The sequence below is a fragment of the Dioscorea cayenensis genome, chromosome 3, assembly GCF_009730915.1.
Source record: "Dioscorea cayenensis subsp. rotundata cultivar TDr96_F1 chromosome 3, TDr96_F1_v2_PseudoChromosome.rev07_lg8_w22 25.fasta, whole genome shotgun sequence".
NCBI classification, from domain to species: domain Eukaryota; kingdom Viridiplantae; phylum Streptophyta; class Magnoliopsida; order Dioscoreales; family Dioscoreaceae; genus Dioscorea; species Dioscorea cayenensis.
The window spans coordinates 2473982-2491937 of NC_052473.1; the positions used below are offsets into that span (position 1 = coordinate 2473982).

Consider the following 17956-nt stretch of genomic DNA (forward strand, 5'->3'; position numbering starts at 1 on the left):
TAGCAGTTGAAGTTTGGAAGCCCTTCCAACTTTAGTGATTAAGAGTTTGTAGCTTGTTTAGATTTATATATATATATATATATATTAAAAAATTATTTTCATGGCTAAAAGCATGCATCCAAAGATATGATACACAACAACCACTATTTGGTGTAGTGAAATGTTATGAGAATGGTGAATGGGCAAACCCAAAGTCAAACCTCTAGGTTGGTAGTATTATAGCAGTACTATGCATGCACTATAAAATATTGTCTAAATATTGTAGTAATACTATTTATTTACTATTCATGGGTCCCTTGTAGGTGAATGTCATTTCCCTCTCCTCCATGATTATATGACAGGAGGGATTTATTAACTTGGTTTGGTTCCTAAAATATCTTCTGGGCGTGCACATGGTAGAACTCTAATCGCCCCATATGACGTCTGACCGAGTTAATAAATCACTAGGGGGTCGTTAAGGCACCGTAACTGGTGCACTACTGTACTTGTGTGTCCCCTTGACACCTTTTTGTCTGGCGGAGCTTAGTGTTTTTGTCAAAAAAAAAAAAAATGATACGCATGTTTTATTTTTGAGAACATTTATATAACGCCCACAAAGGAGTTTTTTTTTTTTTTGCAAAAGAGAGCCTGAGCTAAATAAAGGAGGAAAAAAAGAAACAGGAGGAAAATAAAAGATAAAAAGACAGATTAAAAAGAAAGCCACAGCAAGGCGCAAAGTTCGTCAAGCTAGCAAGGACGAGCCTGGCCCTGAGCGAAGAGAGACAGCTCAGGATTTAAAGGCCAAAATGCGCAAGAGAATCCGCCAGAATGTTTGTATCGCAATCAATGTTTTGCAAAGTAGTGCTGGGGAAGTGCTTCAAAATAAGCTTGAGCTGATGGATGCTTGAGCCGAAACGCCAAGCAACAGTCCTTTGAAAATTGTTTATCATTTGATAGACACCGGGACAGTCACAATAGATATGATTTAGATTCAAGTAGTTGTTGGCACAGTAGTTCATAGCTAAGATAATTGCTTCAATTTCAGCAGTGATGGGAGAGTCAGTAAGATATCCACAAGAACCTGCAAGTAGAATCTGATTATAGTTTAAGATGATAGCAAATCCCAGACCGCAGTCCTGTGTGGATGAATCCCAAGATGCTTCTGAATAGATTGTAATAACAGTTTTAGAATTTCGAAGTTTAGGACACTCCCTTGACATGCATCTAGTTGCCTGTTCAAAATTTGAGCAATAGGACCAGGCTTTGTCCACCAGGGAGTTGAAGTTTGGAGTCCACTTTTTGAAGATAAGATTACATCGCTCTTTCCAAATCAACCAAGCTGTGGTTACAATGAGGGCTTTACCAAATTGAGAATTGTGAGATTTATTAAGATAGCTAGTGATCCAGTGTTCAGAGCTAAGGACAGATATAGGCATTGTGGGGCATCCCAAGTAGCTCAAGACCCTAGACCAATAGAGTGCAACCTTGGGGCACTCCCAGATCACATGTGTGGCAGTTTCAGGCATCAGGTTGCAAAAATTGCAAAGATTGTGGGGCCCAATATTAATATCATATAGATAGGCCCCAATCAGTAATTTACCGTGTGCCAATTTCCAAATTAAAACTTTGATGCTTGGTATGACCCGAAGTCGCCAGATGTGGAACCACCCCATCCATCCAACATCCATGTTAGAATTGAGATTATCATATACCACAAAAGCCAGAGTGGTCTTAAGAGAAGTAGAGCCCCAGATCCAGTAATTTTGAGAAGCAGTAAGATCGATATTGTTAAGCCAAGCCCAATCCAAATTAGGACCAAAAGTATGGATCAAAGCATCATGATTAAAGCAATCAAGACTCAAGAGATCCGAGAGGCTCATAGAATCATGAAACAAATCCATATTGAGATAAGTAGGCTTAAGGTTTATAGGGAAATCCATGATACAAGGGTCCTTCCACATGCCCAGAGTAAGAGGATTGCAAGCAAAGATTTTAAGATTTGTTTTGATGATTTCAGCAGTTTTACAAACAGATTTGAAAAACCAAGAAGTGTGCTTGGAGCAACCCTTGTTCCAAACATTCCAATGACCATATTTAGATTTGAAAATGTCTACCAAAATTTTGTCTTCCAAATTGATAATGGCAAAAATATTTTTGGCCATGAGGGAGTGTTTAACATGTTTTAGATTGCGAATACCTAAGCCCCAATCAGTTTTGTTAAGTGTAGTGACTGCCCAACCAATAGAATGGAAGCCGTTTCGATTGCTAGTCCTACCCCAGAGAAAGTTCCTAGCCAGTTTAGAGATTATTTGAATAACAGTATTAGGGATGTGCATGACAGAGAGGTAGTAGTTTGGAATAGTAAGAATGGAGCTATTGATGAGCACAGCCCGACCAGCAGTAGAGATAGATGAGTGATTCCAGACATGGATTGAATTTTTAACTCTATCCTAGAGGAATTGAAATTGGTTGACAAACAGTTTTGTAGAAGAAATGGGTATTCCAAGATAATTAAAAGGGAAACTACCCACTTTGATGCTAAGGATATTGGAGATGGCAGCAGAAATTTTTCTGTTGCACCAAGAGGAAAAGAAAATTTCTGATTTATGGAGGTTTGGCTTTTGACCGGTGAGATTTTTATAAATGTTCAAACAAAAGAGAATGTTTTTGGCAGATTGTCATGAGGCTCTAGTAACAATTATGAGGTCATCCGCAAACATCAGGTGGTTAAAATTTTGATTTAGGTTGTCATTGAAGCCGGGAATCAAATGGAAAGACATAGCTTTGTTGAAAATGGTTATCAGATTTTGGGTGATAAGGAGAAATAGCAGAGGGGAGATGGGATCCCCCAGCATCACTCCTCTACTGCTATTAAACCAAGAAGAAGGTTTACCATTTATGATCAAAGAGAAAGAAGCCAGGGATAAACAAGTTTTAATCCAGGAAATCCAAATGTCTGGGAACCTAAATCTCTGGAGGGTAACAAGAATTGCTAACCATTCTATAGTATCAAATGCTTTTTCAATGTCGATTTTCGCTAACATCCTAGGGGGCTTATCAGTATCACTCTCTAAAGAGTGAGCCACTTCCTACACTGCTATGACATTGTCAAAAGCAGTGCAGCCAGGAAGGAAGCCACTTTGCTCAAATTGATAAGTTTTGGTCAAAACACACACACATTGCATAAAGAAATCGGTCTAAAGTTAATCACAGAAGTGGGATTTTCTTTTTTGGGAATGAGAACAACAAAAGTTTTGCCCCAGGATTTGGGGAGATTGAAGGTGAGGAAGAAATCTAAAATAGCTTTAAAAAGGAGATCAGCCAAGACATTCCAATAAAACACATAAAATTCAACAGTTAAACCATCCGGACCAAGACTTTTACCATGTGACATAGATTTAAGGGCCAGATAAACCTCCCGCTTAGAGAGTGGTATGATCAGATCAACCCTATCCTCATCAGTGAAAGTGTAAGGTCATCCGGCATTGCGTTAAAATGAAATCCATAGACAGATGGGTAGAAGAGGCCCAAAGATTTTTGAAAAAGTTCAAGAAGCAGTTTTCAATACCAAATTGATCGAAGAAAGACATACCAGCATCGTCTTTGATACTTGTTACTTTGTTTCGATGTTGTCGGATTTTCACAGTACTATGGAAGTATCTGGTGTTTTGGTCTCCCTGGCCAAGCCATTGAATTTTTGCTCGTTGAGCCCAGAAGATGTTATTTTGACGCATAAGGGCTTTATGTCTATTGTAGAGAGCTCTGAGCCATATGTGGTTCCATCGGTCCGAAACTGGCGAGGAAACAAGCTCTTCTTCAATGAAGGTGATTTCCTTTTCAAGATTAAAGATTTTAGAATCAATGGAGCTCAAACCTGTCAAACGCCACTTAATAAGATTGCATTTAGTGAGAGAGATAGAGTGAGAAAAAGCATGGAGAGGAGAAGAAGAGGAGTTTATATTCCAGGCTTTTAAAATACTATTGTGGAAACCCTCATAATCAAGCCAAAAGTTGTCAAAACGAAAGACTTTAGGCTAAAAACTGCTGGTCGTGAGTAGTAAGAAAAAAAGGACAATGATTCGAGTTAGTGTGAGCAAGATGCTTATTAGAGATATTTTGGAAATTCGAAAACCAAGAGGCGTTAGCGAGGAACTGGTCTAACCTGGCCCATCGGCAGACAAAACCCTACTGACTATTAGACCAGGTAAAATGAGAACCGCAAAATTAAGGTCAATGAGAGAGTTATCAAAAATAAAACTGGAGAAATTTCTAGCATTGGCTGAGTAGTTTCTGAAAGAGCCCCCCTATGCTCCTCGGTAGTGACAAAAGCGTTGAAATCACCACCAAGGAGCCAGAGAATATTAAGATTAGTCATACCAGCAAGATTGCTCCAAAGTTTCCTGTGATCAGTGAGGAGTTGGGAGTTGTAGACAACTGTGAAGCCCTAGTTTGTTCCTCCAGAGGTGATAACTAAATGGGGCGCCCACCTAGAAGTAGCAAACGGAGTAACTATTCCAATCTAGTAGTTCTAGAGGACAATGATTCCCCCCGAGAGGCCCACTGCGAGAATTGCAGCCTAGTTCCAGCTTTTCCTGAAATTATCACAAAAATGAAGAACCCTATCAGTATTAGCTTTTGTTTCAAGTAAACAAATGATGTTTGGTTTGAGATGAGCTTGAGCATCTTTGATACGGTCAAAAGTGCTTCTGTTTGAGATGCCCCTACAGTTCCAACAAAAGATTTTAAGATTCATAAAGGATAATAGGAGAAGAAAAAGAAAAGAGAAAAAAGAACTGAGAAGGGTTTAAAGAACAGGGGATTTTCTTCCTTTCTTCGAGCGGTTGCCACTCTTGTTAGGACCCCTCCTAGCCAGAGCATCTAGTTTGACATCATTTTAAAATTTTGAGAGAGTCATGTCATCGTCTGGCTCCATAACGAAGTCTCCATTATCCGAACCCACCGGAGAAACACACTACGCCTCATCCATGCTAAGGTCCTTCTGCTGGTTCAGGGAGTCAACAATTGAATCAAGAAAGGTCTGATGTTCATCATGGCCCCCCCTGACAGGAAGTGGATTCATGCATTGGAATTGATGAGATGAGCAGTTTCTCTCTGACAATGGGATCCTTTTCGGGATTGAGTGGAGAGGTGGACGTTGAGAGACACAAAAGAGGAGTTGGTGGGTTATTAGGATGAATGTTAATGTTGGGAAAAGGCGAAGGTAATCTCGAAGTACTAAGCAGGTCATAGACCATCAAAACCGAGGCGTGCAAATGAAACATCTCCCCCTCAACAACAGCGCCCTCAACAGCATTTGGAATAGGGCAATGAAGTGATTTGGAGCCCGAGGGTCTTGGGAACCACCAATGGGTTTCGAAGAGCCGGCCCAAATAATGATGTTGTCAGGGTTGTTGTCCACGTGTTGCGAAGGGCGCCATGCAGGGGGCCACGAGTCTGGGTCTTGTGTAACATCACTTTGAGATTCATGTTGCTTAGGGATTCAGCCCCCACCACGATCCATGTTAGGGATGCGCCGCTCGCCGCGAACACCACCGCTAGTAGCACCACATCCCTGGAGCGACTAGCCCCTACCATGGCGAGACCATGGCTTGAGCCAGGGGCCAAATTTCCTTTCTTCTTCATCCACAGTAGAGACTGGTGCCTTATCAGATTGCATAATTTTCGTGACACCCTCCTGCTCCTTGTTGGTCTCGCCAAACTGCATAGAGACATCCATCTGCACTGACTTAGGGTCCAAAGCCTCTGAGGGCAAAGATGGCTCCGTCTGCCGTCGGCTACCGGTAAAAGAGCAGGTTGCATCACCATGTCCAACCTTGCCACAATTGAAGAAATACACAGGGATTTTTTTCATACAGAACTAGAATGAAAACACGATGTTCACCATATTGCACCCAAGTTCCTTGTTGAAGTGGCTGGTTCAGGTTGAGCACCACATATATATGAGCATATTTGGCTCTTGATCTGTCAAGAGTATGTGTATCGATCTTTAGCACATTACCAAACTGCGTGGCAATGGCTTCCAATATGTCTCCCGTCTAGAGTTCTATGGGAAAGTGGAATAGTTGCAGCCACACGGCGCTCGTGCTCAGTCTTTCAAAAGCTGGTTGGAAAGATTCTCTCTAGGGGGACAGTTGAAGAATCTGACCAGCGGCCATCCACTGTCCCTTCCAATGCAGTCAGCTCTGTAATTCCATGGATTCACAGCGAATGAAGTAGGAACCATTAGAAAGATCAGTAACGGTGAAGCCACCCAAACCTCTCCATGTATCAGCCATGGCAAGTTTTGCTTCTTCCAGTGAAAGGGCTTTTCCTAGGAATTTCGCGTATAAGGAGGTCTGGATGCTATCCCTAGATTGTTGCTAGAGATCATCAACGATTTTTACTGAGCTACAGATACTGTTTTTTATTTTGTCAAAGTGAATTTTTTGCAGGTGAGGTAGGGTATCTGAGATGGAAGGTTTTGGCCCTCCACCGATGACATTTGCCCATGATTTACCCACCCTAGGGTTAGGTAAAGGGTGAGCTGGAGCGTTGGTAGCTTCCATACCACCCCCACTCGAAGACTCAAGTAGGGGAAGGGGAGATGAATTGAAGAGAGGAAGGTCCAAGGAGGAAGAGAAACCCTAGCAGAGAAAATGTTGGATCCAATGTCCTTACATTATTATTTATATTTATTTACTAAAAGATCAGTACTACTCTGTTTGCAAGATGAAATCATTATGAGACTTTGCAGAAAAGTTTAATAAGCATCAAATTGATATAATCAAATCCATTCATAAGATTCACTTTCATATGACATATTTCTAATTGTTTTACTATAATTAGTTAACATTTGGCAAAAAAAGATATTTCAGATACATATTTTCACATGGTAGCAATGTATAATGCATTATAGGCCGTTTTTTAATTGATGAACAAACCACATGGGCATTGAGCTATCCTATTCAAGGGGCGTGCGGTGAGGCTAGTGCTATTAGACCAAAAATCTTTTGCCATTGTGCGCCTTTTTTATTAGATTGGGAACAAAATGGGAAGATAATGAACCCTTGGAGAATATATTTAAAATAGAAACACCAAATAAAAAACTAAGAGAGCATCGATAAAAGCATGCTTCTTTTTAAAGTTAGAACTCATATTTAAATGGTATAATACCCGAATTGGTCCCTCTACTTTTCTCTCTCTTCTATTTTGATTTCTCTACTTAAAAATGCGCCCCACTAATCCCTCAACTCTTGAAAATGACCCAATTTAGTCCCTCTACCCTTAACTCTTCCTATCTAGTCCCTCTACTCTTGAAAAATACAACAAATAATTGGTCTATTTTAGAGTAGAAGAGACTAAGTAGAACCATTTTCAAGAGTAGAGGGACTACTTGGGAGCATTTCTGAGTAGAGGGACCAAAAGAGAAGAGAGAGAAAAGTAGAGGGACCAATTCGAGTATTATACCTATTTAAATTCATTGGTTTTGATGCATGAAGGATTATAATAAAAATAGAAATTTAAACAAAGATAACTAACCTTAATTGTTCCTTGATGATGAACAACTCCTCCTGCTTCATTTAAGAACTACTTAAAGCCCCTACAATAAATAATTTAAATTTATTATGCATATGATACTTTAGTAAAAACAATTGTCAAATCTACATATCAAAATTGATAAAATCATCAAATCTACATATCAAATTTGTTTTCAATATATAGATATATGCTCACCAAAATTCTTGAGAAGTAATGTGTGCAAAAAGTAAAGCCAAATATTGATCCATCCAAGAAGTGAGACAAAGAAAGGGAGGATTGTTAGTTGAATATCAAGTTGAATATATAAACTATTGAAAAGATCAATTTTATAGTTCTAATCTATTATTGCTAAAATAAAAAAAATAGGACTAAGGTAAAAACAATAAATCATTTGTCAATATAATAAAAAAAAACTCAAAAGGTAGCTTAAACAAAAAAAGTAGTAAACTATTTCAATTAGCTAAATTAGGCACACTATTTATATTATATTATATTAAATTAACTTATGATAACTCAAAGTAATCAATACTAAGATTAAAAAAAAAAGATCTACAAATCATTTGATACAAAATAAAGAATTCAAATCAGGCCTGGTTGTGAACGTAATTAATCAACACAAAACAAATAATAAAGTTAGGTATAGACTTCTTTCTCAAATTTTTCTTAGTTTTAATAGTTTTGGGTATTTGCTTTTGCTTTCTACACTTTTGTCGTTTTCAGATGATTCATGTGATCTACTTTTTTGTTTTCTTACACTTTTGTCGACACTTAGATAATTAAAGTTTTGCATTGATTTAATGAATCCTATTTCATCTTAATAAGATAAAAATATAGTATCATCAATTAATCCTTAAATAAAAATCACTTTCAAGCCAGTTCCATAATTAACATGTAAGAATTGAAACACCTAGTGAAACTAAGTCATCGTTTCAAAATGCCAAGGGATTAGAGTTCTATTCCTTTTTTTTATATATAAAGTCAACAAGCACCGGTTCAATGTGTATTCCTTTTCCATATTCTTGGTAACTCCTACTAATTTGGAGATTCATTTTTTGTCATCTATCAATATTCAAGTTCTACATGAAATTTGTATAATGCAGTAAATCCTAGTTCTTGCTTTTATTCACGGAAACAAAATAAATATTGTCTTCAGTTATTCTCTTATAATAATGCCTAGTATTTCCACTATTAAGATCCCAAATTTTTAATATAATCATTTTGCTGCCGACCATATGTACAACATAATCAAGATACATATAAAGGTGTGCTTAGAGAATATGAAAATAAATAAAAACTACTGATAAATAGGGGGAAAATAATATATATATATATATACACACACACACAATCAAAAAATTAACAAGCATTAAGAACTTTATAGATCCTTGATTTCTCTTCTTCTCAATTTGTAAATTTTTTTTTTAAAATTTAAAATTTGTTAAAAGATAAAAACTAGAGAGAAAGGATTAGAAAGCGAACTCAGTTGCATGTTGAGTAGAGGCATTTTGCATCTTAATAGTATTGAGAATCTCCAAAATCCTCTAAATCAAAGTAAGAGGAAAAAAAATAAGTAAATTCACATGAAAAACAAAATAAATTAATTAAAAAAATAAGAATATAAAAGAGTGATATTTTTCTTATACCTCTTTTTCTGCACTAGAGCTGAAAAAAATTAAGCACAAAAGCCTTAGATACTTAACAACCCAAAAACTAAAAATTCAAAAACATAAAAAAAAAATATAAATAAAAATAAAAAAAGAAAAAGGGGGAAAGTGATACAATTGTTGTTTAGCTTCACTTGAATCCATATACCATGAGAATAACTCCTCAACATTGTCAATCAATCAAAACATATATTAGAGATTTAAGGGTTAGGTTTCAAGATGCATTTGCTTAATAAGGGATGGTAAGAAGAAAGGTTTAAAACCTAGATGATCCAGCAAAGAAGCTGACACGTCTGGCACCAAAAACAGAGACAAATGATGCATCCGCATCACTCAGAATTGATAGTTCATAAGTTTTCTTTATCAGCCCCAACTTTCGCTTTGAGTAGGTGGCATGCAAGTTTTTTCCTTTGTTGATTTTCTCAATTGGAACCTTATTATGACCCATGGAGGTGATAGATAGAGAATATAAACCTGGAAACGGAGAAGTTTGTAGAGATAGAAATAAATATTAAGAAACAGAGATAAAGATAAGAATAGAGATATAAAAATTGAGATATAGATGAAAATATAACTCTAGAGGTGGAGATTCAAATAGAAAGAGATGGTGAAAATTATGGAAAGAAGTTACCTATCGCAATTGATTTCCTATTGTGAATGAGCTTAGAATAAAAGAGATTTTTGTTATATACAATGTTAGAGATGAATTGGGGTCAAACCATTAGATATATGTATCATCTCAATAAGATCATAAATCTGTGGTTCATTTTCATTTTTATTGCTATGTGGCACATACCAAATAGATTGTAGCAAGAAGACTCATGTTCAATGTTAATGACATACTTGGCAAGTTATTAATATTAATATTTACTCACTTCATAATGAGTCATTTTGGCAATAAATGCAATCCTCATCCATCATTGCTCATATCAATTACTGAGAAATGTGATTTTTTTCAAAAGAAAATCATGATAAATATGTTTAAGTTAATTAATTTTTTAAATACCAAAAAGCTCAAAACCCAGCCATATTGGCCCCAATTGTAATAAGAAGATTCATAGTCAATTTTAATCACATACTTAGTAAGTTATTGATATTAATATTTACTCACTTCATATTGAGCAATCTTGGTAATAAATTCAATCCTCATCCATCACTTCTTATATTGATTCATGAGAAATGTGATTTTAAAAAAAAAAACAGTTGTGAGAAATATATTGGAGTTCAATTATTTTTAAAACCAAAAGGCTCATAGCTCTGCGGTATTAGCTCCAAATGTGGTAAGAAGACTCATGTTCAATGTTAATCACATACTTTGTAAGTTATTGATATTAACATTTATACACTTAATAATGAGTAATCTTGGTAATAAATGCAGTCCCCATCCATCATTACTCATATTGCTTCATGAGAAATGTTATTTTTAAAAAAAAATTCTGATAAATATGTTGAAGTTCAATTATTTTTTAAATACCAAAAGGCTCATAGGCCAACATTATTAGCCCCACTTATAGCAAGAAGACTCATGTTCAATATTAATTACATACTTGGCAAATTATTAATATTAATATTTATGCACTTCATAATGAGCAATCTTGTTAATAAATGCAATCCCCATTTATTATTGCTTATATTGGTTCATGAGAAATGTGACTTTTTAAAAAAGAAAGTTATGGGAAATATATTGGAGTTCAATTATTTTTTAAATAGCAAAAGGCCCATAACCTAGTGGTAGTGGCCCCAAGTTGTAGCAAGAAGACTCATAGTCAATGTTAATCACATACTTGGCAAGTTATTGATATTAATATTTGTCACTTCATATTGAGCAATCTTGGTAATAAATGAAATCCCCATCCATCATTGCTTATATTGGTTCATGAGAAATGTAATTTTTTTTATAAAGAAAGTTGTGAGAAATATATAGGAGTTCAATTATTGTTTTAAATACCAAAAGGTTATGGCTCATAGTCCATCGGTATTGGCACTAGTTACAGCAAGAAGACTCATGTTCAATGTTAATCACATACTTGACAAGTTATTAATATTAGGGTAAATTATATAATTGGTCACTAAACTATCCATGAGTTACTATTTTGGTCACTCAACTAAAAAAAATTCTATTTTGGCCATTGAACTTATGAATTCTTTTCAATCTGGTCACCATCGTCAACGCCGTTAACGACAATCTGACATGGCTCTGCCATGTCATCAAGTGCTAACCATGTCAGCACAACCCCCAATGCCACACGGCTAAAGAATTATTCTTCTTTTTTTCTTTTTCCTATGCTTACCTTGTGCCATTTCTCCCTTCTAGCCAAGTCAAAGCTCCTTATCTTAAAAAACCAAATATTTTTCACTATCATATGCAAATACTTTTAATTCAGAATACAATAGCAAAATCTTCTATTCAATTGAAAAGCATTTATACCAAATGGTTACAAAACAAATCACTTCAAGATTGCTTCAATATTGGGTTTCCCATCATCAACAACATCATCAACAACTTTAGAAAAAATCAGCTTCAACATCTTCACCATCTTCAACATTGATAAATACAAACCTTTGGAAAATTCAAAACAAGGATTACATACCAAATATTAGGGCACCATAAACCCTTGCACCTAATGAGGCTGAAATACTAAATATTAAGGTATTACCTATACCTTTCTCAAACAATAGCTTCTTCAAATCAGTAAATTATTCTCATTATATTGAGACAATTTAAATTTTCTTTCTTTTTCTAGCTTATTTAGGGTGTAAAATAAAGGCATATAAAGTAGGAAGGAGAGAGGAAGAACTAAAAGAGAAGGAACGTACCTCAGCCTCCTCATCCATATGGCCACCATTCTGGAAATCTCCAACATTATCGACCGATGCCATGAATGGAGGAAGATCAAGGCCAAGGTATTTGAGAAAAAAAAGGAGAAAGAACGAAGAAAGAAAAGAAAGAAGATAGGGGAAAAAAGTCTGTTAACTTGGGGGATGTGCTGACATGGTTAGCCCTTGATGATATAGCGGAGCCATATCAAATCATTATTAACGGCAATGGCGACGATGACCAGATTGAAAGGAACTCATAAGTTTAGTGACAAAAATAGAATTTTTTTTTTTAGCTTAGTGACCAAATAGGAACTCAGGAATAGTTTAGTGACCAATTATGTAATTTACCCTTAATATTAATGTTTACTCATTTCATAATGAGTCATCTTGGCAATAAATGCAATCCCCATCCATCGTTGCTCATATTAGTTCATGAGAAATATGTTTTTTTTTAAATAAAATCATGATAAATATGATGGAGTTTAACTATTTTTTTAAATATCAAAAGGCTCATAGGCCAGTGATATTGACCCCAGTTGTAGCAAGATGACTAAGAATTAATGTTAATCACAAGCTTGGCAAGTTATTACTATTAATACTTACGCACTTCATAATGAGCAATCTTGGTAATAAATGGAACCCCCATCCATCATTGCTCATATTGATTCATGGGAAATGTGATTTTAAAAAAAATTGTGATAAATATGTTAAAGTTCAATTATCTTTTAAATACCAAAAGGCTCATAGACCAATGGTACTCCCTCCGTTCTTTTTTATCTGTCACAAATCCATGTTTTTTTTATCTGTCATTTTCTAACATCAAGAAGCATTTATTATTCATTTTCCAAAATTACCCTTGACACTCCATTCAATTCTTTTCTTGGAATTAAATATGAGAGAGAAATGTGAAGATATAAATTAGGTGTAGTTTTGAAAATATAACTAATTTTTTATAAAATTTTGTGAAATAACTATATTTTTTGGTATGTGAGATTCGGTTAACCACGACAGATAAAAAAGAACTGAGGGAGTATTGTCCCCAGTTGTAACATGAAGACTTATGTTCATTATTAATCACATATTTAGCAAGTTATTAATATTAATATTTACTCACTTCATAATGAGTAATTTTGGTAATAATTACAATCCCCATCCATCATTTCTCATATTGGTTCATGAGAAAAGTGATTTTTAAAAACAAAAAATTGTGATAAATTTGTTGAAGTACAATTTTTTTTAAATACCAAAATGCTCATAGACCTGCAGTATTGACCTCAGTTGTGGTTACGGATTGGCTGCCAAACATTGCTGGGTTAGGGTGCGTGAGCCGAATAATCAATTCCCAACCCTTATGTATACCCCTGATGTACCTCTTTTGTCAACATAAAAAACTTAAAAAATTGACATTTAAAATTTGAGATCAGTGCTCACCCTTTGTGGAACCATTAAAGTATTTAAAGTATGTCTAATTATGTTCTATATACATACGAAATTTACATGTCAATATTATTCTAAGTTTCCATTAAATATAAATCATTGATTAACTCTTTCTTTAGCATAAGCGAAGAAATTTGCAAGCTTATATGTCAACTAAATAACCAGAAAACATAATAGAAATGATCAAATTGACATAGTTTTGGTTGAGCACATATTTCATTATATGATTCTAATATTCAGCACAGGTAGTATCCTGCAAAATTGTTATCTATTAATATTCAAGTTCTACATGAAATTTGTATAATATAATAAATCCTAGTTCATCCTTTTATTTACAGAAACAAAATAAATACCTTCTTCAGTTATTCTCTACTGATAATGCATAGTATTTCCACTATTAAGAACCCTATAATCATTTTACTGCCGACCATATATACAATATAATCATGATACTTATAAAGAATATGAAAACAATAAAAACTATTGATAATTGGGGCTGTAGATTCAAATATATATACATAATTAGAGGGGGGGCACGGGCCGACTTTTGGCCCGGCCCGGCACCAGCCTGTGGGAGCCCGTCGGTTCAAGAGACCCGACGGACCAGGCCGGAAACCCGTAACCGGCCCGGTTATGATTTATCCTTTTATCAACCCGCCCGGTCAACCGGGTTTATCAACCACTTGGGTTTGGATTTTTTTGAAAAGATTATGCATGTCATAGGTTTGGATCCCATGACCTTCTCTTTACCAAAAAGAGAACTTAACTTTTGTATAATATTGGGAATAGATATATATTAATAAATATAGTTGAATGTTAACTTCCAATTCATTAACAACATCAACATGAATGTAAATTAAACCCATTTGAATTTTTGAATGGTGAGTAAGCAATAAAAATGAATAATTATAAAAAAAAAATATTTTTGTGTGTTTTAAGTGTCACAAATATTAAATGAAAAAAAAATAATAGGTACAACTAGTCCATAAACAGCCAACCATTGCACTGTAAAAATTGAATTTTTGTATGTTTTAATTATTGTAAATATTAAATACAAATGAAAACATATTTAACATAACAAGTTCTCAATTGTCACAACTAAACATTAAATTATAAATTTTAACGGATGAATCTAAATATGCTTAAGTTTAATAAAAAAAAAAGATAAATTTTGATGTTAGTCATTTTTTTTGGCACTAACAATATGTTCAGCATAATAATATTATCCTGTAAAGTTTGATAATTAAGTTAAGGTGGAGACATACCTGAATAGGAATGAATAGTTAGCAAGTAGCAACTACAAATCAAAGTAAGAGAACTATATAAGTTTTAATTTTTATTATACTCATAAAGATATCTTAGCAACTTAATTCGATAGAGAAATGAATTAAGTACAATCCCTCCGTCCTTTTTTTTAAAGTTATTTTAAAATTATTTTGAGTTTTCTCAAAAAATTTTAATCGGTTAAGAATTATATTTTTGTTTTAAGATAAATTTAAGAAAAAAACCTTAATTTGTGATTTTTTGTTATATATATTTGTTTAAAATAAATCATAAATAAAATATAGAGTAGTGGATAAGATACTTATATGGTTTTTCGAGGTTTGTGTTTCGAATCTCAACAAAGACATGATTAGTTTTTTAATTTGATTTTATAGTAAAATTAAAAAAATCGACGGGCCGGCCAGTAAATCGGCCCGTTCTGGCCCTGCCCGCCGTTTTGTGAGGAGTACCGGGCCAGGTCCGGGTCAACTTCACCCGCCAGGTTAACCCGGCCCGGTGGACCGGCACTTATGCCGGGCCGGTTACAAGTCGGCCATTAACCGACCCGAACCCGGTAGGTTGGGCCATGTTACCCGGCCCGTGCCCCTCTCTATACATAATCATAATATTAACAAGCATTAAGAATATGAATCTATACATAATCATAATATTAACAAGCATTAAGAATATGAATCAAAGTAAGAGTAAAAAAATTAGTAAATTCACATGAAAAATAAAACAAACTAATTAAAAAAATAAGAATATGAAATAGTGATCTTTTTCTGTGATAGTGATGAAATATTAAGCAAAAAAAAAATGCCTCAAATACTTAAAAAAAACTAGAAATTCATAAACAAAAGAAAAGGAAAAAAAAGGGGAAGGGATACAATTGTTGTTGAGCTTCACTTGAATCCATGTATCTCACGAAATTCAGAAACAAAAAAAAAAAAGAAAAAAGAAAAAAAAAAGGGGGGAAGGGATACAATTGTTGTTTAGCTTCACTTGAATCCATTTATCGTGAGAATAACTCTTCAACATTGTCAATCAGTCAAACAAAGATTAGTGATTTAAGGGATGGTAAGAAGAGAGGTTTAAAACCTCAATGCTCTTGAAAAGAAGCTGACATGACGTACACCAGAAACATAGATGAATGATGCATCCACATATTAAATTGATATTTCATACATTTTTTTTTTATCAATCCCAACTTTCACTTTGACTAGGTGGAAGTTTTTTTCTTTGTTTATTTTCTTCATTGGAACCTTATTACAACCCATGGAGGTGATAGATACAAAGATATAAAGCTAGAGATGGAGAAGTTTATAGAGATAGAAATAAAGATTAAGAAATAGGGATAAAGATAAGAGTAGAGATCTAAAAATTGAGATATAGATGAAAATATAACTCTAGAGATGGAGATTTTAATAGAAAGAGATGGTGAAAATTATGAAAAGAAGTTACCTATCCTAGCTAATTTCCTATTGCGGATGAGCTTAGAATAAAAGAGATTTTTGCTATATACAATGTAAGAGATGAATTGGGGCCAAATCATTAGATATGTGTATCATCTCAATAAGATCATAAATCTACATTTCATTTTCATTTTTATTGCTACTTGGCCCATACCAAATGTGTTGTAGCAAGAAGACTCATGTTTAATGTTAATCATATACTTGGCAAGTTATTAATATTAATATTTACTCACATCATAATGAGTCATCTTGGAAATAAATGCAATCTCCATCCATCACTGCTCATATTGATTCCTCAGAAATGTGATTTTTTTAAAAGAAAATCATGATAAATATGTTGGAGTTTAATTTTTTTTTTTAAATACCAAAAGGCTTATATGTTAGAAAATAATTCAAATTTGTAATTGATCAACATCTTAGATTTTATTGTAGTTGTTTGGATTTGTTGTTTACTGTTTTAGTTTAGATATTATAGATTCCAAGTGTATTGCCTATTTAAAGGCATGTTGAATTATTATTTTTAGTGTGAAACTCACAATAAATTTATTCTTAAAGGACTATATGTTTATTATTATTATTTTGTTATTCTTCATTTCCTCAAAATTCCAACATCATAGACCACCAATATTGGCCCAAGTTGTAGTAAGAAGACTCATAGTCAATGTTAATCACATACTTGGCACGTTATTAATATTAATATTTACACACTTTATAATGAGTAATCTTGGTAATAAATTCAATCCCCATCCATCATTGCTTATATTTGTTCATGAGAAATGTGACTTTTTAAAAAGGAAAGTTGTGAGAAATATTGGAGTTCAATTATTTTTTTAAATACTAAAACACTCATAGCCCAACGGTATTAGCCCCAGTTGTAACAAGAAGACTCATGATCAATGTTAACCACATACTTGGCAAATTATTAATATTAATATTTACTCACTTCATATTGAGCAATCTTGGTAATAAACGCAATCTCCATCAATCATTGCTTATATTGGTTCATAAGAAATGTGGTTTAAAAAAAAAAAAAAGTTATGAGAAATATATTGGAGTTCAATTATCTTTTTAAATACCAAAAAGGCACATAGCCCATGGGGTATTGAGCCTGGTTGTAGCTGTTAAGTGTAAAACCAAAACTATATGGGAAATATTTGAGAGATTTGAAATATTTCAAAGATGGCAGTATCCAAAGATAGGCAGGTTTTTTTCCTTGGTCTAAAAGGTAGATTATTTCTTTGAAAATTACTTGGAAAAATATTTTTGCTATATTGGGATATTTACCAAAATATTATGGAAGAAATCAAGAAAAATCTTTGGTGTTTAATGTACCAATTAGCCTACAAATGAAGGTCTCCCCCTTGTAGAATGATAACTCAATCTCTCTGGTATTCTCTAATCTTTATGCAATTGATATAGGACAACTCTTAGGATGTAGGCAAGTTATCGAACCTCACTAAATCTTGCGTTGTCTTCTGTTGTTACTCTCTTTATTTATTTTTGTTGCAGTTTTCTATTTCTTTTCCCTAACAATTGGTATTTAGAGCAAGGTTCGTACGCTGAGGTTTTGCTAGTGGTGCGAGTAAGAGGTTCGGTTGACTAATCTGGTGTGGCACAACCATGGGAGACGAAGACGACAAGGTGGGTATGAGGATCTTTAATGGCCAAAATTTCAGCTATTAGAAGATGCAAGTGACTAATATGTTGTACGCCAAGGGGCTTGAAGATGCGCTACTCGAAAAAGAACCACCAAGTGTGAACAAATCAATATCGGAAAAGACA

General features: G+C 34.3%; 1 protein-coding gene across 1 annotated transcript; it reads right to left on the reverse strand.

Annotated features, from left to right (window-relative positions):
• Positions 1-773: 773 nt before the first annotated feature.
• LOC120255712 lies at positions 774-1940 on the reverse strand. Its single transcript, XM_039263474.1, has one exon. It carries the CDS (start codon positions 1938-1940, stop codon positions 774-776), a length of 1167 nt encoding a protein of 388 aa, XP_039119408.1.
• Positions 1941-17956: the final 16016 nt, after the last annotated feature.